General features: G+C 36.7%; 2 protein-coding genes across 5 annotated transcripts in view; one reads left to right on the forward strand and one right to left on the reverse strand.

Moving 5' to 3' along the window:
- LOC104909274 (radial spoke head 14 homolog) overlaps nucleotides 1-20,573 on the forward strand; it is a 41,953-nt gene extending 21,380 nt beyond the window's left edge. Inside the window, exons 5-6 of one of the 2 annotated variants that reach the window (XM_019621080.1) lie at nucleotides 19,195-19,344; nucleotides 19,452-20,573. In XM_019621080.1, coding sequence (XP_019476625.1) covers nucleotides 19,195-19,328 — 134 coding nt within the window. In that variant the 3' untranslated portion in view covers nucleotides 19,329-19,344; nucleotides 19,452-20,573. Of the gene's footprint in view, nucleotides 1-19,194; nucleotides 19,346-19,451 lie in introns of those variants that run through there. The other variant, XM_010720288.2, reaches the window with a different exon arrangement.
- The window catches only part of GNAZ (G protein subunit alpha z), a 46,765-nt gene that overhangs the window by 13,479 nt on the left and 11,093 nt on the right, over nucleotides 1-22,193 (reverse strand). For all 3 annotated transcript variants that reach the window (XM_019621079.2, XM_003211022.4, XM_019621078.2), the window contains exon 2: nucleotides 12,932-14,203. In XM_019621079.2, coding sequence (XP_019476624.1) covers nucleotides 12,932-13,654 — 723 coding nt within the window. In that variant the 5' untranslated portion in view covers nucleotides 13,655-14,203. The remainder of the gene's footprint in view (nucleotides 1-12,931; nucleotides 14,204-22,193) is intronic.

A 22,193-nucleotide genomic window follows, 5' to 3' on the forward strand; every position in this document is an offset into this window, starting at 1 on the left:
AATACCAAGAGCAGTGTACTGACTTACGTACATGAAGCTGCCCCCAAAACACTCTCAAAGCATAAGGCAGGTGACCTGTGCATACCACTTATGAACCATCAAAATGTTTATTAGCTTTTATTAATAAAATCAGCATGGCTTTTGACATGTTTATTGGTAAATCCTACTTTGAATGACATTCAAGGAGAGGGTAATATACAAGTCTGTTAAACCTATTATTTCAGCTCTGCATGCAACAAATATCCTGAGATTTCCACAATGAAAAAGTATTTAAATAAATGTCGCTTTCAAGACAATTTCTTTTTATAAGCCATTTGCATCTGGAGCTGAGAAAAGCAAGACAGATCAAGATTAAGCCACTGACGCAAGACGATAGAACAATCAGGAAAGCAGCTGAGATGAGGGTTTTATGACACAGAGAAGAACACTGTAATACAGAGAAGTTTAAAATTTGTTGTTGCATCATCAGAACAGATAAGCCATTTTAACAGCACCTTTCTGTGAAGTTTAATACTGAAAATGTATTAAACCCACATCCTTTCATATACAGTTCTATACTGTAATACAGCAACTCTGGACTCAGCTCTGGGAACTCGGCTCTTTAATGGAAGCATAAAATATAAATACCGACACTGAATCAACAACATCTCACTAACACAAATATTAAGGGTTTAGATGAGCTGAATTTCATTTATAGCCTGATGAACACAGATGTCTGAATTACGTTAATGGTATGTTTAATCTAACATGGTTTGTGTCTCTCTGTCTAGCAACCCAAAGTTAAATCAATGAAGTTGTCAGGCAGAACAGCAGGACACAAAACAACTATTGGAAATAAGATACTTTGAGTAAATTTGTTTGGGGATTTGGTGAGCAACAGCTGGATTGCTCATCCTGGAAGGTGCATTTCTAGATGTCAGTCATATTTTACAGCTACTTATAAAAGACGGTAATTTATTTACTTAAACTCTAACCTCTAGTGTCATCAGGGATACCACATGCTCTAATTGTCACCTGTGTAGGGAAGATGGCAGAGATACCTCTTTACATCTTTATTTTAAAGAACAGTGCAGTTATTATATCTCTAAGACCTATTTCCTAGAAAAACTCTTTGGTTTCCAAATTTTTTTTAGATAGTATTATTTCTAGTATTATTATTATTTTTATGTTATTTTATTATTATTATTATAGTATTATTATTTTTTTAGATTAGTATTTTTAGATAACTGCTGAATTTCCCCATTGTTCAGAGGAAGATTGTCTTCATAACAGAGAAACAGTAGAACAAAAAAAAGCATCCATTAAGAACTGTGAACCATGAACTAAGAACTATGTAGCAATGAAGGAAACCATTGAAAATGTGCTGGGTTGAAAATTAGTATTATTAACAGTTGACAATTTCCTCACATTAAATGAGGAATGCAAAGAGCACAGAAGTACAGAAGTATTAAAGTAAGCAATTAAAATCCAGAATCTGGCCTTGCTCATATTAAAATCAGTGGTAATAATATTCTCATTCACATTTTTATTTGAAAAATATTGTTATTAAAATGAAATCAACTTTTATAACCCAATCTGCTGGAATTCTAAAGCATTTCCCTTATTCTCCAGTAAAACAAAGCCCTCAAATATTAAAATACGTACAATGATATACAAATATTAAAATACATACAATGGTATAAAAAGAATGATTTTCATCATCTAACTGTAGATTTTGCAGAACAATTTACTACACCATTTTTTCTTACACTTTTTCTAATCTATTTGTACAAATTGAATTATAGACTTACATTTTAGTCATTTTTTCTTGCATTTCCTTTGGGCATTTATGAAGTTCAATATTTCCCACAATTTCTATTTTACTTATATTTCTACCAAGCACAAGCTTTTCATTTCTTATCTTTCAGTTGCTCTTCTAACATCTTCTAAGATAATGAATAATTCACTGTCATAAACTTTACAACATAAAAGAGTGTCAAAAAGCAATTGCTAATAATTATTGAAATGAGAAGGCAGGAATAAGAGTAAGAATTAAAGCTAACCATGCTCTACTATGTATCCCTGATTTTTCATACCAGAAAAAAGTGTAACTGAAGCTGACTGTGAACCTAAGTTTAGTCACAGATAATTTTATGACTCTAGTCTATAAGGAAATTCCATTCAGAGAAGAAATTATTCATATCCTATTGGCCTGTTCTCTGACTTAGACAGAAGAAAAAGAAAGTGGCAGGTAATGTTAATTCTTTCTTATTTAATGCCCCAAGTATATCATAAAATCCAGTATTCGGTCAAATGCAGATAAAGAGATTTGTGGTGTCTTCCTTGTAAGTACAACAGTGTAACATTCCTATTTTCATTTCCCAAATAGACTTTTAACAAATCTTACAGCAAGCCTTAGTGATGTAGGATGACTTCCCCTGCTCTAACAGTTGACATATCAAAATACTCATCTGAGTCATCTACCCTTCAATTTTCTTCTTTGCTTCTGTACATGCGATCCTACTGCTTGTCTTACACAGATCTGGAACTTACTGGACTCCTCTATGAGAAAAAATAGAAAGAACTGCTATTTCAATTGGGAATTTATCTGACCAATCCTTTAGCTTTATATTCTTATTTTTATTGAATATTTTTTTCAGACACTTCAGGCACTTACATACTAATGGGTACTGAGCAATTTATTTTTGAACGAACATTTTGAAATGCTTTAAGTCTCAGTCTGGATTTCTGGATAGCAAAAGCGAGCCAGATGCTCTGCAGCACACTGTCTCCAGGATATTTCAGACACAGCCATGTTGCATTTAGTGCTCTCAGACTTGGATTACTTTTTCCCACACCGTTAGCCTCTTTAGTAACCTCTCACATTTTTTAGGATCTAGTTAATATTATTTTCCTTATTCCACATATGCTGTGGTGAGGTTTCTTTTTGTGGTTTAGTTTGGCTTAAGATTTTTAATTACTATTTCCATTTATCTATGAAGAGCAGTAAATGTGCAGAGCAAACTGCTGCTAGATCCACCTTCTGTGTCACTGCCAGAATTCACGCTATTGGATGGACCACACCTGGTAATAAAAGGAGTTATAAAATTTAGCCCACTTTGATAAGTCCAGTGACTTCCCAACCCACTGTTATCAACTACCATGTAATCATTTATGGCAGTGCAATACCAACTGGCTCTGGCAAACAAGAATGGAAAGAAGTGCTCATTGCTATGTCACAGTTGCAGTGAGAAAGCTCAGCGTGCTGGAAGCTCTGCTAGCTTTGGCAGGACACAGCAGAAGCAAAGCTCATTGTCGACTGATATGACACTTTGCCATGCCACGTTGCCAAGGAAACAGCAAAAGAAGAGAACATAAGGTTTTTGAAATGGAGGGGTTCTGGAAAAGAAAAAATGCTCAGAGCCAGGCTGTCCTGAAGTAAATGTGGTGTACCTATGACATATCATGTTTTTATATAAAATGAGGTTAGTCATAAGCCTTTTCCCCAGAACAGAGAGATGGCATGACAGATTCTTGCTTCTAGAGAGGCTACTTCTGTTACCTAGATTTTACGCTAAATGCTGTTAAACTATTATCAATTATTTGGGGGTTGACTCGTATTTGTAAATTACAATATGACCAATCAGCAAATAATAAGAAAAAGTACACCTGACTGGAGTGTGTATTTTGAAAGCAGGTTTTTTCAGTCCATTTGATAAAGGATGATATCAAGATCAAATAGTTAAAACGTTAGTGACAGTAGTTCTCATGGAATTAATTGGAGGAGTTATTCGTCATCTGCTAATTTTGAAGTATAGTCACGGGACACTGTCATTGGCTGACAGGTTTAAAATTCCAATGAGCCTATTAATAGCTTTTAAAAAAAACGCATTTTGATGCTCAAATCTATATCCCAAGAATCATGCTTAAGTCTTGGCAGCACATAGCAAAACAAACAAACAAACAAAAAAACCACCGTAGCACATGGATATAACATCTCATCCATTTCTTGTTATAAGAGGGCAAATAACTGTCATCCAATGACAAAGATCTCTTTAATCCGGTATCTCAAATTTTAAGAATAATAGATGATTTGTGGTGGGATGCAATTAAATTCAGAGGAAATAATTTCCTAGTATTTAAATCCAGCTTCTCAAGATCTGAACTTGGAACTGAACTTTGAAGTCAAAAGCCTTATCACGACCTTTAACAGGCCTTGATATACTTTTCTATTGCTTCTTAAACTTGTGCAGTTTTGTACCCTGACATATTCAGGCAGCAAGCTCTGTAATGACGCTCTGTACTGTGTGAAACTTCAGATTATTTGTTTTATAAACATTTCTATTGCTCTTCTCACCATAAAATAAAATCAAGCTAGATATTTCTTAAAAGTATTAAATAGATTTCTACATGTAACTGCAGGAGTCTGTGTGCAATGGCACATAGCTAACACTCATGCTTCCATATTAAGACCCAAAAGCACTATGAAAACCAGAGAAGTATGTGCAGAAAAACAAACCATTCGTTATGTACAACACCAACACCTGAGATGACAATAATACAGAAGTCTACCCAAGGATTTAGTCTTCCAGCAGAAGAACAAAGAAAATTTCTTATTAAAGCATAGTGTAGAAGAATAAATATCACTAAAAATACCACTGAAAATATCAGTAGTAGGTCAGACTGAACAGCAGCTTTTCCATATCATTTAGAAATATATTAAACAATGTATGCTGCTGAGTGTCTTCTGCTCCTCTGCTGTCCTCCACTGAAGGAATAATCCATCAAACTGCTCCTCCCACCTTTAATTAGCTATTCACTCAGGAAAAACCTTCCTGTTGTGGCAAGAGAAAGATGCAACAGCCTCACTTTTCTCAGATAGACTTTATCAAAAATCCTCTTCTGCAAACTCAAATACATTCAGCATCTGAATTAATTCCCCCCAGAAACTGTTTTGTTGTTTGTTTTCCCTCATGTATTTGTGTTCTCTACGTTACTAGTTTATCCCAGTTTTTGTCCTATGCATGCAGACTAGTAACAAAAGCTGCTCACAAAAACTACTTTAAAACATGCTTGCAAGTAATGTTATGTTAGCAGCAATATCTCCATGATAATTATTTGTTATTCACCTTGTAATGTGCTGTGGTTTAACCTGATAAGGCGGCTAAGCACCACACAGCCTTTCGGTCACTCCCCCTAGTGGAATGGGATAGGAAATCGAGAAAAAGATAAATCCTGCGGCTTGAGATGAAGTCATTTAGGTGGGATAGAAAAGTAAAAGAAGAATAGCAATAATAATAAAAATTACAACAATAATGACGGTAGTATACATAAGATAAGCGATGCAAAATTCAGTTTCTCACTACCCAATGACCAATGCCCAGCCAGTCTCCGAGCCAACTCCCCCAGATTTATTGTTTAGCATGACACAGTGTTGTATGGGATATCCTTTTGGCTGGTCTGGGTAAGCTGTCTTGCTTCTGTACCCTTCCAGCTTTTTGTGCACCTCCAGCTTCCTTCCTAGCAAGGCAACACGAGAAGCAGAGAAATCCTTGACGCAGTGTAAGCATTGTTTCAGTAATAAATGAAACATCATTGTGTTATCAGTATTATTATCACCAGCTACGAGGAAGAAAATTAACTCCATCCCAGCTGAAACCAGGCCATTATGCTTTCCAAAGAATAGTCATTGGTGTTTAAAGATTTCATACATTATTTTCTTTTCTCTATCATTTAACTTTCTTGTTACTAATCTTGTCAAACCTTGTAGGGTTTTCAATATTCAACTCCATTTCCTATTCTCTTTTATCATGCCAGAAAATTTTCTTAGCTAAAGCTTGTCAACTGTTTTACAAGTTCCTTTGTTACCAGCTTCCAAAGCAGATAGTTTCAGTAAGTGAATGAATGTCTTCTCAAAGAGGATCTTGACCTTCCAGTCTCATTGAGTAAGACTGAATTCAGTGCCTTTCCGTCACAAATTGAATCCTTATCAATAAGATGCTATTGAGTTTATATAATCAATTTCTCTGTCCATGAAACAGATATGGATAACAGGTGCTTTCTCCCAGACAATAGCAATGGCTTTGCTGCTGACTCATTACAATTCTTTAGGTGCTAGACAGATGTCACTTGTTCATACACACTGATCCAATGGCTAAGTTAACCCTCTTGGTAGAAAGACTTACCTACTTTCTAGACTGATGGGCATTACTGCAATGAGTTTGGGATTTTGCCTTTCTTATTGTTTCGGGGCTGGTATTGACAGCTGAGTTTCACATAACTTCTGTCTGTTTATCAGACAATATCCATAGCCCTCCTCCTAAAGATGATACTGAGCTTGAAGCTCATAGGATATTCAGGAGTATTGTGTCCTTTATGTTCCGTTATATAGATAACTACATCAGGAGCATATAGTTATGGTGAATAATATAACTGAAAATAAGCCTTCATACATAGTGAAAACCATAGTAAATTGCATCTTAAGCAATTATTCTTTCACATATTTTCAGTACTTTACTGATATTTACACACTTTAGAATATACATGCTTGGACATAAGCCTTGAATACCTCTCTGTAAATGTAAACTTTTACAAGGGAAAATATATATTACTTTCTAATCAAGACTAATCAAGTCAAGACTAAAATCCAATTTGCAATGCTAAAAGATTACACATATGAATTCTGAAGTCATCTAGGCTTTGCTCTCACACAAAATTCACTCGGAAACATCTTGAAATGGAAAGGTGTCACAAAGCAAGAACACCTGCACAGTTTTGGTCAATCTTTTTCTCAGATTCCCAGAAGACTTAGTTTGTTGGAAAGAGATTTCACCTAAATCAATATTTGCCAATATGGATTTTCACCATTGATAATGAAAGGTGCTAGCAAGGTTCCACATGGCCTGTATCACAATTTCCCCTCAGCCTATTCAAAATTCAAATCATTTGCATATGACAAGGGCCTTCCAAATAAATTATAACTAGATAATTGAGAGGTTCCTTGATAGCCCCAAAGATTAGTTTTGCACTAGGCTTAATGGAGTCTTTTCTGTTTGTTATTTTGTTCTTTCATCTGCACTTTCATTTGCTATAGTAAAAACTATTTGGCTATAGTAAAAACATAAACTCAAAAGTGGCTAATTTTTTTTTTCATTCACTTGCAATGACTGTAAAAAAGGGAATAAAAATTAACTAAACCTTAAGCCACCTGCTAGCAGTTTTAACATCAATATTTAAAACATAAATATTTAACTATTGCCATTTTTAGAGAGAGAAGAATAAGTAAATTATATACACGCATCATGTGAATCTCTCAGAGATAGCTCATGAATTCAGTCCTATGTTCATATTTTACTCATTTCATTATTCACCCTGTAACAACATCTTCAAGTAAACTCCAGTTGTTTAGAATGCTGCTGCAGCTATGCATAAGAAACTTGAAAATTATCCAGAGCATGTAGCAGGTATGTAACAAAACTAAGTGCACAGATGGACGTATGGGGAGACTCGCAAGGAAACTGCAATACTTTTTATGGTGAGAGACAGGAGGAGTAACACGAGAGTACAGATCACGTAGTGCTCTCCAATACCACATTAGCTTAAAAAAATTGAGTAAAGATGTGACACTTGGGAGGAGTTTTCTGTTAATATCTAAGCACAGAATTCAATAAGTGTAAAAGCAAAAAGATGATCACTTGAAAATTTAACAAGCAGGTCATGGAGGCTAACATTATCAATGCCAGAAGTGACATTTTACATTAAATAAAAGATGAAAAAGGTCAATCAGCTGTTAAGGACTTTGGAAATTAAGACAAGTAATTTGTTTGATATAACAGAGAAGGGATTGGCGTGGGCATATAAAAACCTAAGGCAAACTTCTCAAAGTGCTGGTCAGGAATAATAATTTTATAATAAAATTAATAGTATTCCAAAGGTATCGTTCAAACCAATTTTGCAACCATGTCAACAAAAGAGACAGCTGTTACCTGGTTGAGTCATATTAGGTATGTGCATGGAAACAGAAAACTACTTTTGCTCTGTGCTAGCAGAAAAGCACATATAAAATTGCAGAAATTAAAAAACACACAGATCACATTTGCAGATAATCCTACATAAGCAGGAAAATACTGTTACACAGAGTGATGGAAGAAAATGCCTAAGTTGTAGGAGAGAAATAAAGAGTTCTTTTTTCACCTTAATAAGTAAAAACTGTTTGCTGTTTAATAAGCAAGTCAATAAGCAGTATTACATATTTTGAACAGACAAGCCAAAATACTGGTTGTACAAATACTGGTTTGGCCAGATCTACAAAGTGTTAGCCCAGATGATTTTGTCTCTGCAAGTGATGTTAATCAGAATGAAGTGTAGTAGTGGGAAAAAGACTAAAGTGCAAAAGCCCAGAAAAAAAAGTCTGTCTTCCTCATCTCTCATTCATTTGTCTCCAGGGAATATAAAGTTTAACTTATCTCAAATACAAAAGAAGTATTGTCCAGGCAACAAGTAGTCTGGGCATTATTTTTCTTCTCTCTTCTGCACATTGGTGTAACTACAATGTTCTGGGATTTCTGGGATTTGATATTTCATTTACAAGTTGGGCTGAACTCTCATGGAAATCACTGGGACAAGTTCTGTGATTCAACTAATCTATTTTCTACTACTAGTTTTAGACTCTATATAGAGACTCTATACTTTACTGAAATACAAATACCAGCACTTCTGTGCACTTCATTCAAGTTTTATGCTTTTGATTAGGCACATAACATTAATCAGTTGCTTTTCTATATCAAATTGCCTTCATTAGTTCAGCTGCAAATCTGCCCTGTTACACTCATTAGGAATTCTTTCTATTCTATTTCTTTACAGAATAGTGTGAAAAGACAATGCTGATCTCAGTGCACTACTTGAAACATTACTGTGATTAACAAACTCATTAATAGAACTTTTCTTTGGGATAAAAGAAAGAAGAGGCTTTCTGTTATAAATTCAAATTCCCTTTAACATTATCCAAGCCCATTAGTAAACAATAAGGTGCTTGATAAAGAAGAATTTCTACATCTTCAATATGAAAATCCCAGAAAATTGGATCAGGCACATTTTTTCCAGAATAAGAGTTTTTCAGTCTTGCTACTCATAGATAAACAAATTGCAGCATTGATAAGCAGAATGTGAACCGAGAGTGATTGTAGCATTTTCTCTGCAAAGCACAAGTTGCTAAAGCTTAGAAAACTGAGCAGATACCAGCAATGCAACATCACAGGCATACTTCAAGGCCGAGAGACACAGTCTGTCACATAAACAATGACAAAATCAAGACTGTTAGAGATAAGACAATAGTTTTAAGCCTCCACTCAACTGAAAATGCTCTATTTTTTTTCCAAAACACTTCTACCATAGACGTTTGAATAGCAGACCTTAGAACAGAAGTATGTAAAGTTTTTCATGTCAGAGACATTGAATTTCTCCCTCAGAAAAGTTACTACATCACAGTGCTGACAGGTTTGTTCTTTCCCTGCAAAATGAAATAAAAGTAATACATAATCCTGTATAATGTTTAAATTAATGATGGTAGCTTTTACTTAACATGTCATAGAATACAAAGTTGCCATAATGTTCAGATACTTGCAGTTATACACTCAAAACTGAACATACAAAACAGACTATTTGACCTACAGAAAGATCACACTGACCATCCAAATGCAAGATTTTAGTTCTCACTATTCTACTTTCAAATTCAGAACCATTATTTACCAGTTTTTCTAGAGACGTGACATCATAAAGAGTTCAGGCCCACACCTATTATATCCTATGTCAAACAGCTGCAAATACTAACTCTAGGTACTACACCTAGAGTACATTTGATTATGAAGAGTTTCACATCAGTGCAGAAATTATCCCCAAATTTTTCCCTTCTCAACCTAAATTCATCAAGTGGATTGTTATGCATGCTTTTGTTATGGAGGAGTATGTCGTAATGTGTTGGCAAACCACTTTTGCAATTCTGAATCGTAAGCTTCAGAAATTGAGAAAAAACAACATTCCATCTTCAGGTATTTCTATAGTAGCTTATTTTCTTACCAGAAGGAGTAGGTTCATTATTTATCTTGAATCTGGAACAGACTATTTTTCTTCTGCAGCATAACTTTTATTTGCTAGAGTGTTTCTATTTTCTATTCTAAATTTATTCATAGGTGCAAACATTCGCTTTGATAAGTTGGTCTATAGAATGTTAACTAGTGTCTCATAATGAGTATTCCATTTGCAGTAAAATGGAAGCGTTTGATCAAAATTCAGCTTAGGTTAATGTTCTTGGCAACAACATCTTTTTCCTTGAAGAATCATAAAAAGGGCAAGCAAAAGCTATTCAACCATATAAGGGAAACTTGTAAAACAAAAGGATTATTTCTGGAAACTATTTTGTAGTCTTGGTTCAAACCTAAGTATAATTGCTTCTCAAACTTATCACTTAGCTCCCTTTTAATAAGAAAAAAAATCTTTCTGAAAAACTATGTTAGCAACCAAAAACTGGCAACCTAAAGCTCTGACAACGGAGTTAGAAGTACAAATGAACTGAAATAATTTCTCATAATTGTACCAGTAACTATAACAGATTGTATAATATGACAATTCAGCAACCCATTTCCTAAACGCAGGGGATGTGAAGGGAAGAGCTGTATGCATTATCTTCAGTGATCCTCTCATTTTATGCTAGTTTGGGCTAGCAGAACCCAAAAATTGAATGAGCAAGACTTTACAGAAAAGTCTCAGTAAAAACAAACAAGCAAAAAAACAAACAAACAAAAACCCACCAAGACTAAGATTTCAGGGAAGTATTGTTCTACAATTTTAACTAATTCATGTTTCTATTTGGTATGTGTGTTTTTCATAGGCCTTGTAAGTATTGACATCTCTTTCCTATCTCTATGACTTCTGTCAACTTCTGATACAAACTTTGGAAAATATATCAGAAATCTCACCTGTGGATCTTTTTTTCCTCAGTCTAAAGCCCCATCCATCTCATGCAGTTCCCCACCTCAGCCAATATAAACTCTTATCACCAGAGCTGTGTAATCCCCTAGGCCATTTGACAATATTTTTATCTGTACTGTGATACCATGATAAGTGATTTTGTACAAATAGCAGACTAGACAGAAGTCACTGGAGTTTTTTCAAATCCTGATACAGTTCATCTTTCCTCAGGGATGTGGTGAACAGCATGGGCTAGATACTATATGTATAATTTGGGGGAGGCCTTTGCATTTTGTTAAAGCTGTTGCAGTTATTCCAGTAATTATCAAAACCAAGAGCATGGATATTGAATCTTTAAAGCGAACAGCAGCTCTCAATAGCAGTTTTTAATTATTGAGTCAGATATACAGCCGTGTTGACGCTACACAAGTCCAGTGCAAAGCAAACAACAGTGACAAAAGTAATGACTGGCCCCCCTCCAGGACAGGACAGCATAGCTTCTCAGAGAAGAAAATCCATGACAGTGAAATCTGCACTCTGACAGACAACTTAGGTAGAGCTTTAGCTCTCCCACTGAACCTGTCTGTGGAGGAAATTCACCTTCCTCTCAATATGTTCCCCCACATTACAGCTTTAGTAAAGCCTATATAAATTGGTAGTCAGTTATGAGAGTTTCAAGAGTTCATTGAAATTCTAAAGCAAAGGGGGAAAAGGAGATATACAGTTGCATATAAAGTAGGATTACACATACACAGGCACCAGAGGATGTTCAGCAGATGATACAGCCCTTACATGTGTGTAGTATAGTAAGCTTAACTTAAGACACTCCATAAAGTCTAATACAGATGTGTCTGCTACACATGAACAAGGGGCAGAAAGACCAATAAGCAATAGATGTTAAGGCTGACTAGTAATCCACTTCTGTAGAGAACTACAAAACCAGATCACTAGAGCTAGTTAAAAGATCTTCTTACTGATACTGTTAGTACCCAAACACTGTATGAAAATAAATAAAAGATAAAATAAATTTTTCTTCTTGGGAACTTCTTCTCCAAAAACAGTTAAGTAATGCACCTGCAGTAAAACACCAAGGACGCTGGTGTTCTTGAGTATTCTAGAAACTAATACTTGGAGAACTAGCTTTCTAAATATAAAATAGCTGAAGAAGTGAAGGAGTATAAGAGAAATAGAAGCATTTTAATGTTAACTTTGTAATTTTACAGTATAGATTTTAATACTTCCTGACAGCATCTGTTTTCAAAACAAACAGAGCATGCTTAGGAACCACGAGATGGTAGAATCCTTGTTTGTTCCTAGCCTTACCCACAAACTCCTATTAGGCATTACATTTTACACGTCCATCAAAAGATACTTCAAATAAAACCCTGTGTTATCTCAAGCAAATTGAATGCTGTTACAAATACATAGTTGTGTATCTGTAAGTATGCTTATATATTTCCATAGTTACTGTATTTCTGTGCTGCGCAAACCAGAAACTAACAATAATATTAAAAGGGAATATTCATTGGATAAGGCAAGTCAACTACATAAAACAAAACAGCTAAAGAAAATGTTAAAGTTCCTTATTTGGGTTTCTGTTTTAAACTAACTTTATGTTATCCCAAATCTTGATTGAAAACCCCAGTGAAGAAAAAGAAGGAGGGAGGAATGGGAGGACACAACTGTTACTTATTGCTATTTTAGATTCAGTTACCCAGGATTTGCAAAACAATGCCCACAGTGTCCAAGTTACCTATTCCATAAATCAAGATGTCTACTGTTTTTAGTGACATTTGGAGTAATTATTTATCCAGATAAACCTGACAAATATCTGCTGTCACTTGAGAAGCACTTCAATAGTAAATAAATATATTTTGAAAATCTAACACAGTGAGGGAAAAGTATCCAAGTAAATGAAAGCAATCAAACTCATGGGGGGGAATGGAAGAGAAATAAAAGGGGATTAGGGAGCAGAAGATGTACATACTGTTTGGTTATCTTCATACAGCTTCAAGTCGTATCCACTCAGCTCCACACAGAAAATTATTGCTGTAACCCCCTCGAAACAGTGGATCCATTTTTTGCGTTCAGATCTCTGTCCACCCACATCCACCATTTTGAAAGTCAGCTCTTTGAACGTGAACTTATTTTCTACAATCCCTGTGGTCATGTCCCGAGAACGCAGAATATCTTCCACGGTAGGGATGTAGTCCAGTGCTGCAATCCTTTCTAGGTCGTTTAAGTAGTATGCAGCATTATCCTCCAGGTGGTACTCGTTGGAGCGGCAGAAACACTCCTGCACACCTGGATCTGCCCAGAGCCGTTTCATGACTCCCAGAAGCTCAGGGGTGATCTCGCCTTTGCTCTCAGCTGGACCTGTCAGGGCAAAGAGCTGCACAGCATCATATGCTCTGTCAGGGTTATGAAATTCTATCTTAAGCGTAGCTAGAGCCCGAATGATGCGTGTGAGGGAGTCAATTGCATTATAGATAATCAGAGGTTTGTATTCCTTGCAAGCCTCCAAATTAAAGCCACCACTGTGAATGATTTTCATCTGCTTTACAATAGTACTCTTCCCAGAGTTGCTGGTACCCAGGAGAAGCAGCTTGATCTCTCTTCGTTGGCGCTGGCTTTCAGAGCGCAGGTGGCGGTCAATCCTACGGGACCGCCGCGCTGCCTCTTTCTCCTCAGAGCTTTGCCTACATCCCATGGTATAGCAGGCTGTTACAGAAAGGGAAGGCTGGAGGTTGTCTCAGTTCCTTTGTGTCTCTAAGAAAGATCTGTGGTGTCTATCAGCTCTCGTGCCAGGTACACCTTGTACGGGAAAGAAAAATCCAATGCCTACTGGTCCAAGAGGCTTGTACCACCTAATTCAGTGCCAGCAGGGGTGCAAACATGTGTACATAGGCAACCACAGAAAAGACTCTTCAGTAAATCTCATGGCACTCCCCTTTACAGTGCATAAACAGTGGCACATTCCTGTTAATGAAGGGATCCTTCCCTTTGCCACAGTTTGGCTAGATCCATCAAATATTCCTTTCTGTTCTGCATAATTATTTTGCTGCCTTCTGTCCAAAGGTAAGGAGCCGCACTTTCACCTTCTCTGCTCCAGCCCTTGTCTTCTAGCTGTATTTTCTGGTTGCTGTGGTGATGCTGCTAGATAATGTTGACACTCTTTTCAGTCGTGCTGCATTTGTTGTTTCTCCGCTCTCACTTCTTCAGCTGATTGAATTCAGTTCTGTAAGACTGTGCTTTCCACCTGCCAAACAATGAGAGAAAGAAGTGAATGAAGTGAGAGACTGCTTCCTTGCTGTAAACTGCTCGCTGTTTTCTCCTCTTCTAGACTTCGAAACCTTTTATTATCTCAACTGGAGATGATAAATAGAGATGGAAATATACGTAAAGAAAAACAAAAATTCAAAACCCCAGCAGTAATGTAGGGACAGCTGAAAATTGCAGACCTAAGAAAATGTGGTTTCTGAACAATAGTAAATCAAGTCTCCTTTTCAGCCTTCTGTGTTTTATTATCTAAACCTACATGAAAACAAACAGTGCTGAGCTGTGTCCCAATTTCCCCCTCAGCAAGAGCTTATGGCAGTGCTTTTACTGCACGGTCCTGTTCTGACTGGTTTTCCTGAAGAAGAAAAATGAAACAATCACAACTACTTTTCCCAGCCTCTCTATTTATATCAATATCTTGTACTCAGATGTTCTCCTGAGTTTTCTTTCATCTTTTCTGTTTTGTTTGTACTGAACATTTAAGTAACTAAATTAGGAAGCAAAAGGAAGTGATTAAGTTTTCTTCATGATTTTGTGAAAGAGAGAAAGTTACTGATATTTGCAGAATATGGCAACGTATTCCTTCCCCTTGCAAGAATGGAACTGTTAAGCCTCCTACCTGCATAATCAACAGTGATATACTACTGTCACAAACTTTGTAAGCTTTTTTCCCTAGCAAAGCTAATGTTGGTTAAGCCACTTCCATTTTTTTTCCTACAAAAATTCTGGGAGAGGCAGGAAAAAATGACCAGAAGGCAAAGATTTCACGAAAAAGAAGCACAGGAAATCCTATCCAAAGCAAGGTCTGAAATCTTTGCAGTTACTGTTAAAGCAACTTTCCCAAATTAGGGTTTAAGCTTACTAGTTGGAACTCTGCAAAAGGAACAGCAGGAAGCAGTTACCTCTCACAAAAGGAAACACATTGTTAACAGCTGATTGGTGACTTGTCTCTTTTTCTAGGAAGGGCTTGCTGCTCTCACTGAGTTTTGAGCACCAGAAGTCACGCTTTCCTTATTGTATGCTGGCCCCACCTCACTGTCTGTGTACTTCTGTCTGTAGGGTCTCTTCAGTGAGCTTTTTTTTTTTCAAACTAAACTGCATGTCACTGAGATATTCTCAGAGGTAGATTTAACAAAAAGGTCAAAACCTACTAAAGAAATACTATTTCCATTGCATTTTAATAAGACTGTCTCTCAAACCCCACTTTAAATGTTATCCTAGAAAGTCTTTTGAAGTTTTTCCTACATGAAGTTACTAGCATTTCAATATAGATGGGATGAAGCAAAAAATGTATACTGAAGAGGATGATTCCACATTAGTAGGAAAGGGACAGAATGATCCAGACCAGGTGCTTCATCTTTAGCTTTTATGGGAAAAGAAACTGAGCTACAACTATTTGAAGCTTCTTGCACTTTACTTTTACTTTCTTAAGCATAATGATAAAACCCTTATTGGGCAGGAAACATTCCAGCATTCAAAAATAATCATACATGGATTAAGTATTTGAAATGGGAGCACTGGATTTAACAATAAATATTTTTCCTTTCTGAACATCACTTACATCATGGGATGATTCACTTTTACAGCTATACCTTCCCTTGCCATCCTAATCTTAGCATCTGTTTTTTGCAGTTTTCTCCCTGCATAGTTTTCTCTCTGAGGATCTTTTACATAACTTATGGATCTCATCTAGTTTATGATGGGCCAGCAGGTGTGATGGTAGAGTGTCTGTGCCTGCTTTCAGATCTCAGACCCCACAGTTATGCATTTCTGGGTTCTAGAGTTCTATAACAGCATCATGTCATTAGGCAAGTTCTTGCAACACAGTGCATCCCTTTTCAGCAGTTTCCAATATATATTTATGAAGATGTCCAAGAATGTGAAGCCTCTACCCAAAAATGACAAACAGAACAATCAATAATGATCCCTTAACATCAGAGGGAAAGGTATAAAGACTGCAGTTTACATTTTTTTCCTGAAGTTGCCTGGGACATTAGCTGTGGACAGTTGAGCTTGCTGTCTACCACTCACTCTTAAATGCTTTCACTGATTCTATATTTATCTTTAAATCCTTCCTATCTCTAACCCTGCTTAAGGCAGATATATAGTTGAACCATTGTAGACCTGGATAAAATTCATGACTACCAGGATGAGCCAGCACAGATTGGTACCACTGTATTGAGGAGCATTATATCACTGCAAAAGGTAAATGGAACTCTGGACACATTCAAGAAAACAGTATATGAAATATCCTAAGTAGTTCTCCGATGTGCCACTCATTCCTGTGACTCCTTGTGATTTCCAGATCACTATGAATGTACATGTTGCCATAAATGCTTCCAGCATACTTTCTGGGAAAATTGTTGGTAGTTCTGATAGGTTCTCATCATGATTATACAGAAAAATGGAGATCTACTAGAATTGCCAGCTAGGAATACACAGTAGAAGAACATTTTACAAAGAAATAATGGAAAACCCAGAGAAACTAACTTGCCATTACATGCAGTCTCTGTATACCTATCAGTATGTAGACTGAGCAGATAGAATTGTGGAATCACCAATGTTGGAAAAGACCTCCAGATCATCTAGTCCAAACATCCACCAACCATCAATATTTCCTCACTAAACCATGTACCTTAGTACAACATCTAAATGTTTCTTGAACTCCTCCGGGGACAGTGAATCAACCACCTCCCTCCCAGCAGCTCATTCCACAGTTCTGTATTCCAGAGCTCTCCGCTCTTTCAGAGAAGACATTTTTCCTAACATCCAATTTGAACCTTCCCTGCTGCAACTTGGGGCAATTCCCTCTAATCCTATGGCTAGTTAAGCAGAACAGGCCAAACCCCCCACCTTGGCACAACCCTCCTTCCAGCAGTTGAAGAGGGCTATAAGATCTTTTCTGATCCTTCTCTTCTCCAGACTGAACCATTTCAGTTCCCTCAGTCCCTCCTCATAAGACTTGTGCTTCAGATCCCTCACCAGTTTTCTTGCCCTTCTCTGGACGCGCTTCAGGGCCTCAATGTCTTTCTTATAGTGAAGTGTCCAAAACTGAACACAGTACTCAAGGTTTGAGATTGTTGCGGCCAAAGTGCAGGATCCAGCACATAGTCTTGTTGAACTTCAACCCACTGGTCTCAGCCCAGAGATCCAGATAAAATACAGTATCTCAAATATGGTATCTCACTGCAGAAAATCTGTTGTATATTCGTAGGTGTAAACATCCCATCTTTGTCTGCTGTCTGGGAAACATCCAACATACTTTAGCAGTATCTAAATACAAGTTATGCTAGTCAATACTATTCACCAGCTAAGCTTATTACCCCATCAAAGCTTACCATCTAGATTTGATCCCAGTTTTAAGGAAACATAATTTATAGTGAACACAATGCATTCTTTATAAACCAAATATTCAGGCCCTGCTTGTACAAAGCTAGATTGTCATCTTTAGTTAATAGCATAGAATTTTGCATCAGCTCAGCTATGACCAAGACCACATTAGAGTGGTCTCTAACTATTAGTTATTTTATTTTTCCTGTTAATTATGCACATCTTGCTTACTTCAGGAAGTAGGAAACGTAAATCATATAAAGCATTAATACCTAAGTACTATTGACCCTTGGTAGGTATTTTAAATCATGACCTGTTTCAGTGAGTCCAAACAACCCCAAAGTAGTGTGAAATGTCAACACTACCAGTACTACCAGTACTACTTGTATATTCGGTAATACCAAATGGTTCATGAAGAGAGTCAAAAATTCAACAGTTCTGACTTATGTTGATGAAAATAGTAGCGTCAGTGACTGCATATGATCTTCTGTGTTTCATAGTAATTTAACTAAGATCAGAATCTCCCACCATGGCCATTTCAGAGCTGACCTTTAGACTTCCATAAAGAATGAAATATTACAAGAATAGTACAGTGTGTCTAACAGTGGGTGTGCAGAAAATCCTGGCTGCCAGACAAGGGAGAGAAGAAACAACACACACAGCAGCTGCTTTAGGGACATACGAACATCAGACTCATTTAGAAATTTGTAACACAGCAACAAACTAAAAGCAGTACCCAGTCAGTACCAGCATCAGTGGCTTGGACACAGCTCAGGTGATGACAGTAGTGTAGGTTATGGCTTCATTAGAGTTGTTGTTTAGCCTTTATCATCTGTTATCGTAGTTCATAGGTGGTCTCTTCATGAACTAAGACTCACATACCACTGGAAAAGGGGATTACTGTTTCAGAAATATTAGAGAGCTTAAGGAAGTGATTATTACTTTGGAAAAAAAAAAAATAGTAAACGTTGTGTTTGATCATTAATAAGGTGGCAAATTTGGTATTACTTGCCCAACCTAACTGCACACAATACCTTATTAAAACACAGGAAAGTGCTGCTAGTTACCATAGCAGAAGAAATCTAGAGGGATTTGAAACAAGATGACAATATAGCCCTGTGAAAAAAAGCAACACAAAAGAGAAAAAGCATGCTTGTATTGAATTGTTCCAGTGACAGATATAACCTAACCTGAGGTCCAAATTAGAATGTCTGTAGCAAAAACCTGAGAACCCAGGCACAGATAATAGTGTCCTCAAACCAAAAAAGGTTTTGTTTCAAAAAAATGACAATAAATAAATAAATAAATAAATAAAAACAATATGGTCTAAGCAACCAGTGAAGAGTCAAAGACTGAAGCTCGAGTCCAAGCAAGAGGCAAGTAGAAGGTGCTCCAGTAAATGGAAGCAATGTAAATGAGATGATTTTTATCTGTGATGATGGTTAAAAATGTACCTTTGACACCCCATACAAAAATAGATCAGTTGTGTTTGTATATTTTAGAACAACAAAAACCAGAGGAGAGGCAAAAATCCAGGCAAAGATTTGAAAAGAATAAACTCATATAAGCTAAGTAAGATTTCTAGGGCAAACTGACAAGATAGACAAACGTATAAGCCAAGAAATCTGTTTTCATGAAAAGAACAGGGAAAGGATAGCAAGAGAAGAGTGAAAGACATGCTGAGAACAGTGGATGGATACATCTTACTACATCATGAAGAAAACAGCAGAACTGTGTATAGCGCAGGAAGAAAAAGGCTGGTAGAAAAGGATTGACTCAGAAGTTGTAAAGGTGGGTCTGCACATAGGGAATTCAATTACACTAGAACAATGAAAGGAGGACAGCATAAGTCCATCGTGGAAAAAGACAGCTGATCTCTTCCTTAATGGTTTTGCTAGGAAAAAAAGCCACTGCTGAGCATGAATAAGGGCCAACAGTCAGTAAGGTGGACCTTATGGTGAGGGACAGAACAAGGTTTTAGAAGCAAAGAAAGCAAAATATGGGAAACGATTTCAATAGAAGTGATCAACACTGAATTCGTGGAAAGAATGAGTGAAAGCATGGAATGAATGGGCTGAAAACACGACAGTTCAAGCTGGAAACTAAGTAACAGAGAATGAGAAATGTTTCACAGTGAAGAAAAAAAGACAAAAACAGACATACGTTGAATGAGTACACTTGAGCAGCAACTTGTCAACATGAGCTGAAGTCAAAAAAGGAATGTAGGAGTTGCATACTGCAGTTCAGAGATAGTCATTCAAAAAGCATAAGAAAAGAACAACACGGTGCAAGAAGGCATCAAGGAGCTGATCAAAATGGAAAAAGGTAGAAAAGGAAAGCAGGATTGTGAAAGAATAAAACCAGTAAATCTCATGATGATCTAATTCAGGGAAAAATATAAAGAACACCTGACAAACACACTGAAGTACCATCCTCACAGCAAGTCATAAAAGTGGATAAAAAACCGTGTTCCTCGCACAAGAGAAAGGACACAACGGTGTGAATATCAGCACAGAATCAGCGCTATTATCAGGGATGAATTTGGTGGGTAGTATAGAGAGCAGTTTCCAGTCCTGTGCCACGTAAAAAGTTAATCATATGAACTTTATCAAAAGGGAACTGTGAAATTCTTAGGATCCATCTTCACAATTCAAATTAAACATGATATTATCTTCAGAGGGGGAGATGAAGAGTGGAAGAAGTATTAGACCACAACCCAGGACAACAACAAACACACACACGAGGCTAAACAGAATCCAGTGTTCTATAAAACGTGACTCATGGGAGAAGACTTGCATGCTACCAGGCACAGATTACAGCTGCAGCCCACGCATGGTCTCATTCTGCTTCTCTTTTGAAATTTAGAAGCTTTGACAGCCTTACAATTCTGCTGCATGCAAGAGCTTCAGCAGGTACACCTCAGACAGCTGAGCCCTTACCACAGTTACTCTCTCTCTAATCCAAAGGAGACTTTAAAAAAATAAAAAAATCACACAAGGCGAAGGAAGTTGTCCATGTTCTATGTTTGATGTGAAAGTGCTTTGGGCTTTATCCAAAAAGCAGATGTACTTCCACACAAAACAATTCTGCAGCCAGAAGTGTTTAACATGTAAGTACAGCACTGCACAATGACTAACTCCTGGTTTAAAAATCTAAGATGGTAGTTTTTGTACATTTTGCCTTGCCATCTAGATGTATATTAACTTCAGGACATTTTACATGAGGCAGTACTACTAATGAGTTTAGCCTTGGATGATAAAGGACAACAAGCACTCTTCTGGCTTACGTTCAGTGGAAGTATCTATAGTTATACTCTTGGCACATTTTTCACTGTTCATCCCCACGAGAGATCAACATTTCTTAAATTATGTTAGGATTTTTTCTTAATCAACCTCAGTTTTTCTACTGAGATCAAGAATATTTTTAGTTGGCACTAAGCAAGATTGCAATATGAGTAAAGGAATTCTAGGCAGTTGTGCTGAAATAGCAGCCTATGTTAAGTAACACTTTGGAATGAGAACATCTCTAGATTTTTCTCAGTAGAATAAATACCACTATCAGTGCTAAAGGAAAAGTTAGTAATAAAGAACCCCCAAACCTTATAAGGTGCTATGGTTATGATCTACCTACTGTTAAAGGAAAGCTTTTAGTTGACTTCAGTGGGCATTGATACAGCCTGTACCGTGTTTTCAACAGGTGAAAGTAAATGTAATGCTCTGTATTTTAAAATATTGCTGGCAGGATGCTTAACAATTAGCGATGCACAGAGTTTTACTGGTGAAAAAATAGTATTTAGTGAATGATTCATACTGCTCTTGTGTATCAATATCCACACCCTAATAACTTTTGTAAGAATAGATACAAATAGTCAAACTTTCAGATCCAGGTTTCTATACAATCTCACAATTTACTGTGTTATTTGGAGATACAGAAGCATTATCAGAATTATTGTGATTTAACATTAACTTCCATCTACATGCACATGTTCCAAGCCTGACTTCTGTTGGTATTTACTATATGTTTGTTCAGGCTTACTCAACCTTACACAAACAGGAGAAAAATCTGACCATAGAGATTTTTAATCACACTATGACAAAAACAAAATGTTTCCACACATTTGTAGGGCTATGCACATTTTGTCACTATCCTGTGAATCACTTTCACATCATTCCACAAATATGTTTTTGTCTATAACAAAAATAAGAGAGTAGGTATTGTCTATTGATTAATATTCAGTATTTTAAAATTCAACAGGTAGCAAAATGAGCTGATAAGTCTGGGCACATTTTCAACAGATTCCTTCTCCCCTAACGATAGATATTACTCTTTTATTCCCTATACTCCTGCTAACTCCCTACCCATACAACCACAGTTTCAGTGTTTTTACTAAAACCTGTGACAACATCTTCAGTAGTCCTTTAAACCCTGTCTGCAAATAATCGCACTCTCTGGTTGTACAAGTTGTCCTATGCTGAAGCCAGGAAAGTTTCCTGTTTGTATCACAGCTCTACAGCATTATCTCCATCTTTATCAAGGTACTCAATTATAGTTCTCTCGCCATTTTGTGATCCTTATTTCATTCATTTTGCTTAGATAAGCTCTTGAATCGAGTACTAAGAACTGATCCACTGCAACATTTA

This window comes from Meleagris gallopavo, chromosome 17 (assembly GCF_000146605.3).
Source record: "Meleagris gallopavo isolate NT-WF06-2002-E0010 breed Aviagen turkey brand Nicholas breeding stock chromosome 17, Turkey_5.1, whole genome shotgun sequence".
In the NCBI taxonomy this organism is placed as follows: domain Eukaryota; kingdom Metazoa; phylum Chordata; class Aves; order Galliformes; family Phasianidae; genus Meleagris; species Meleagris gallopavo.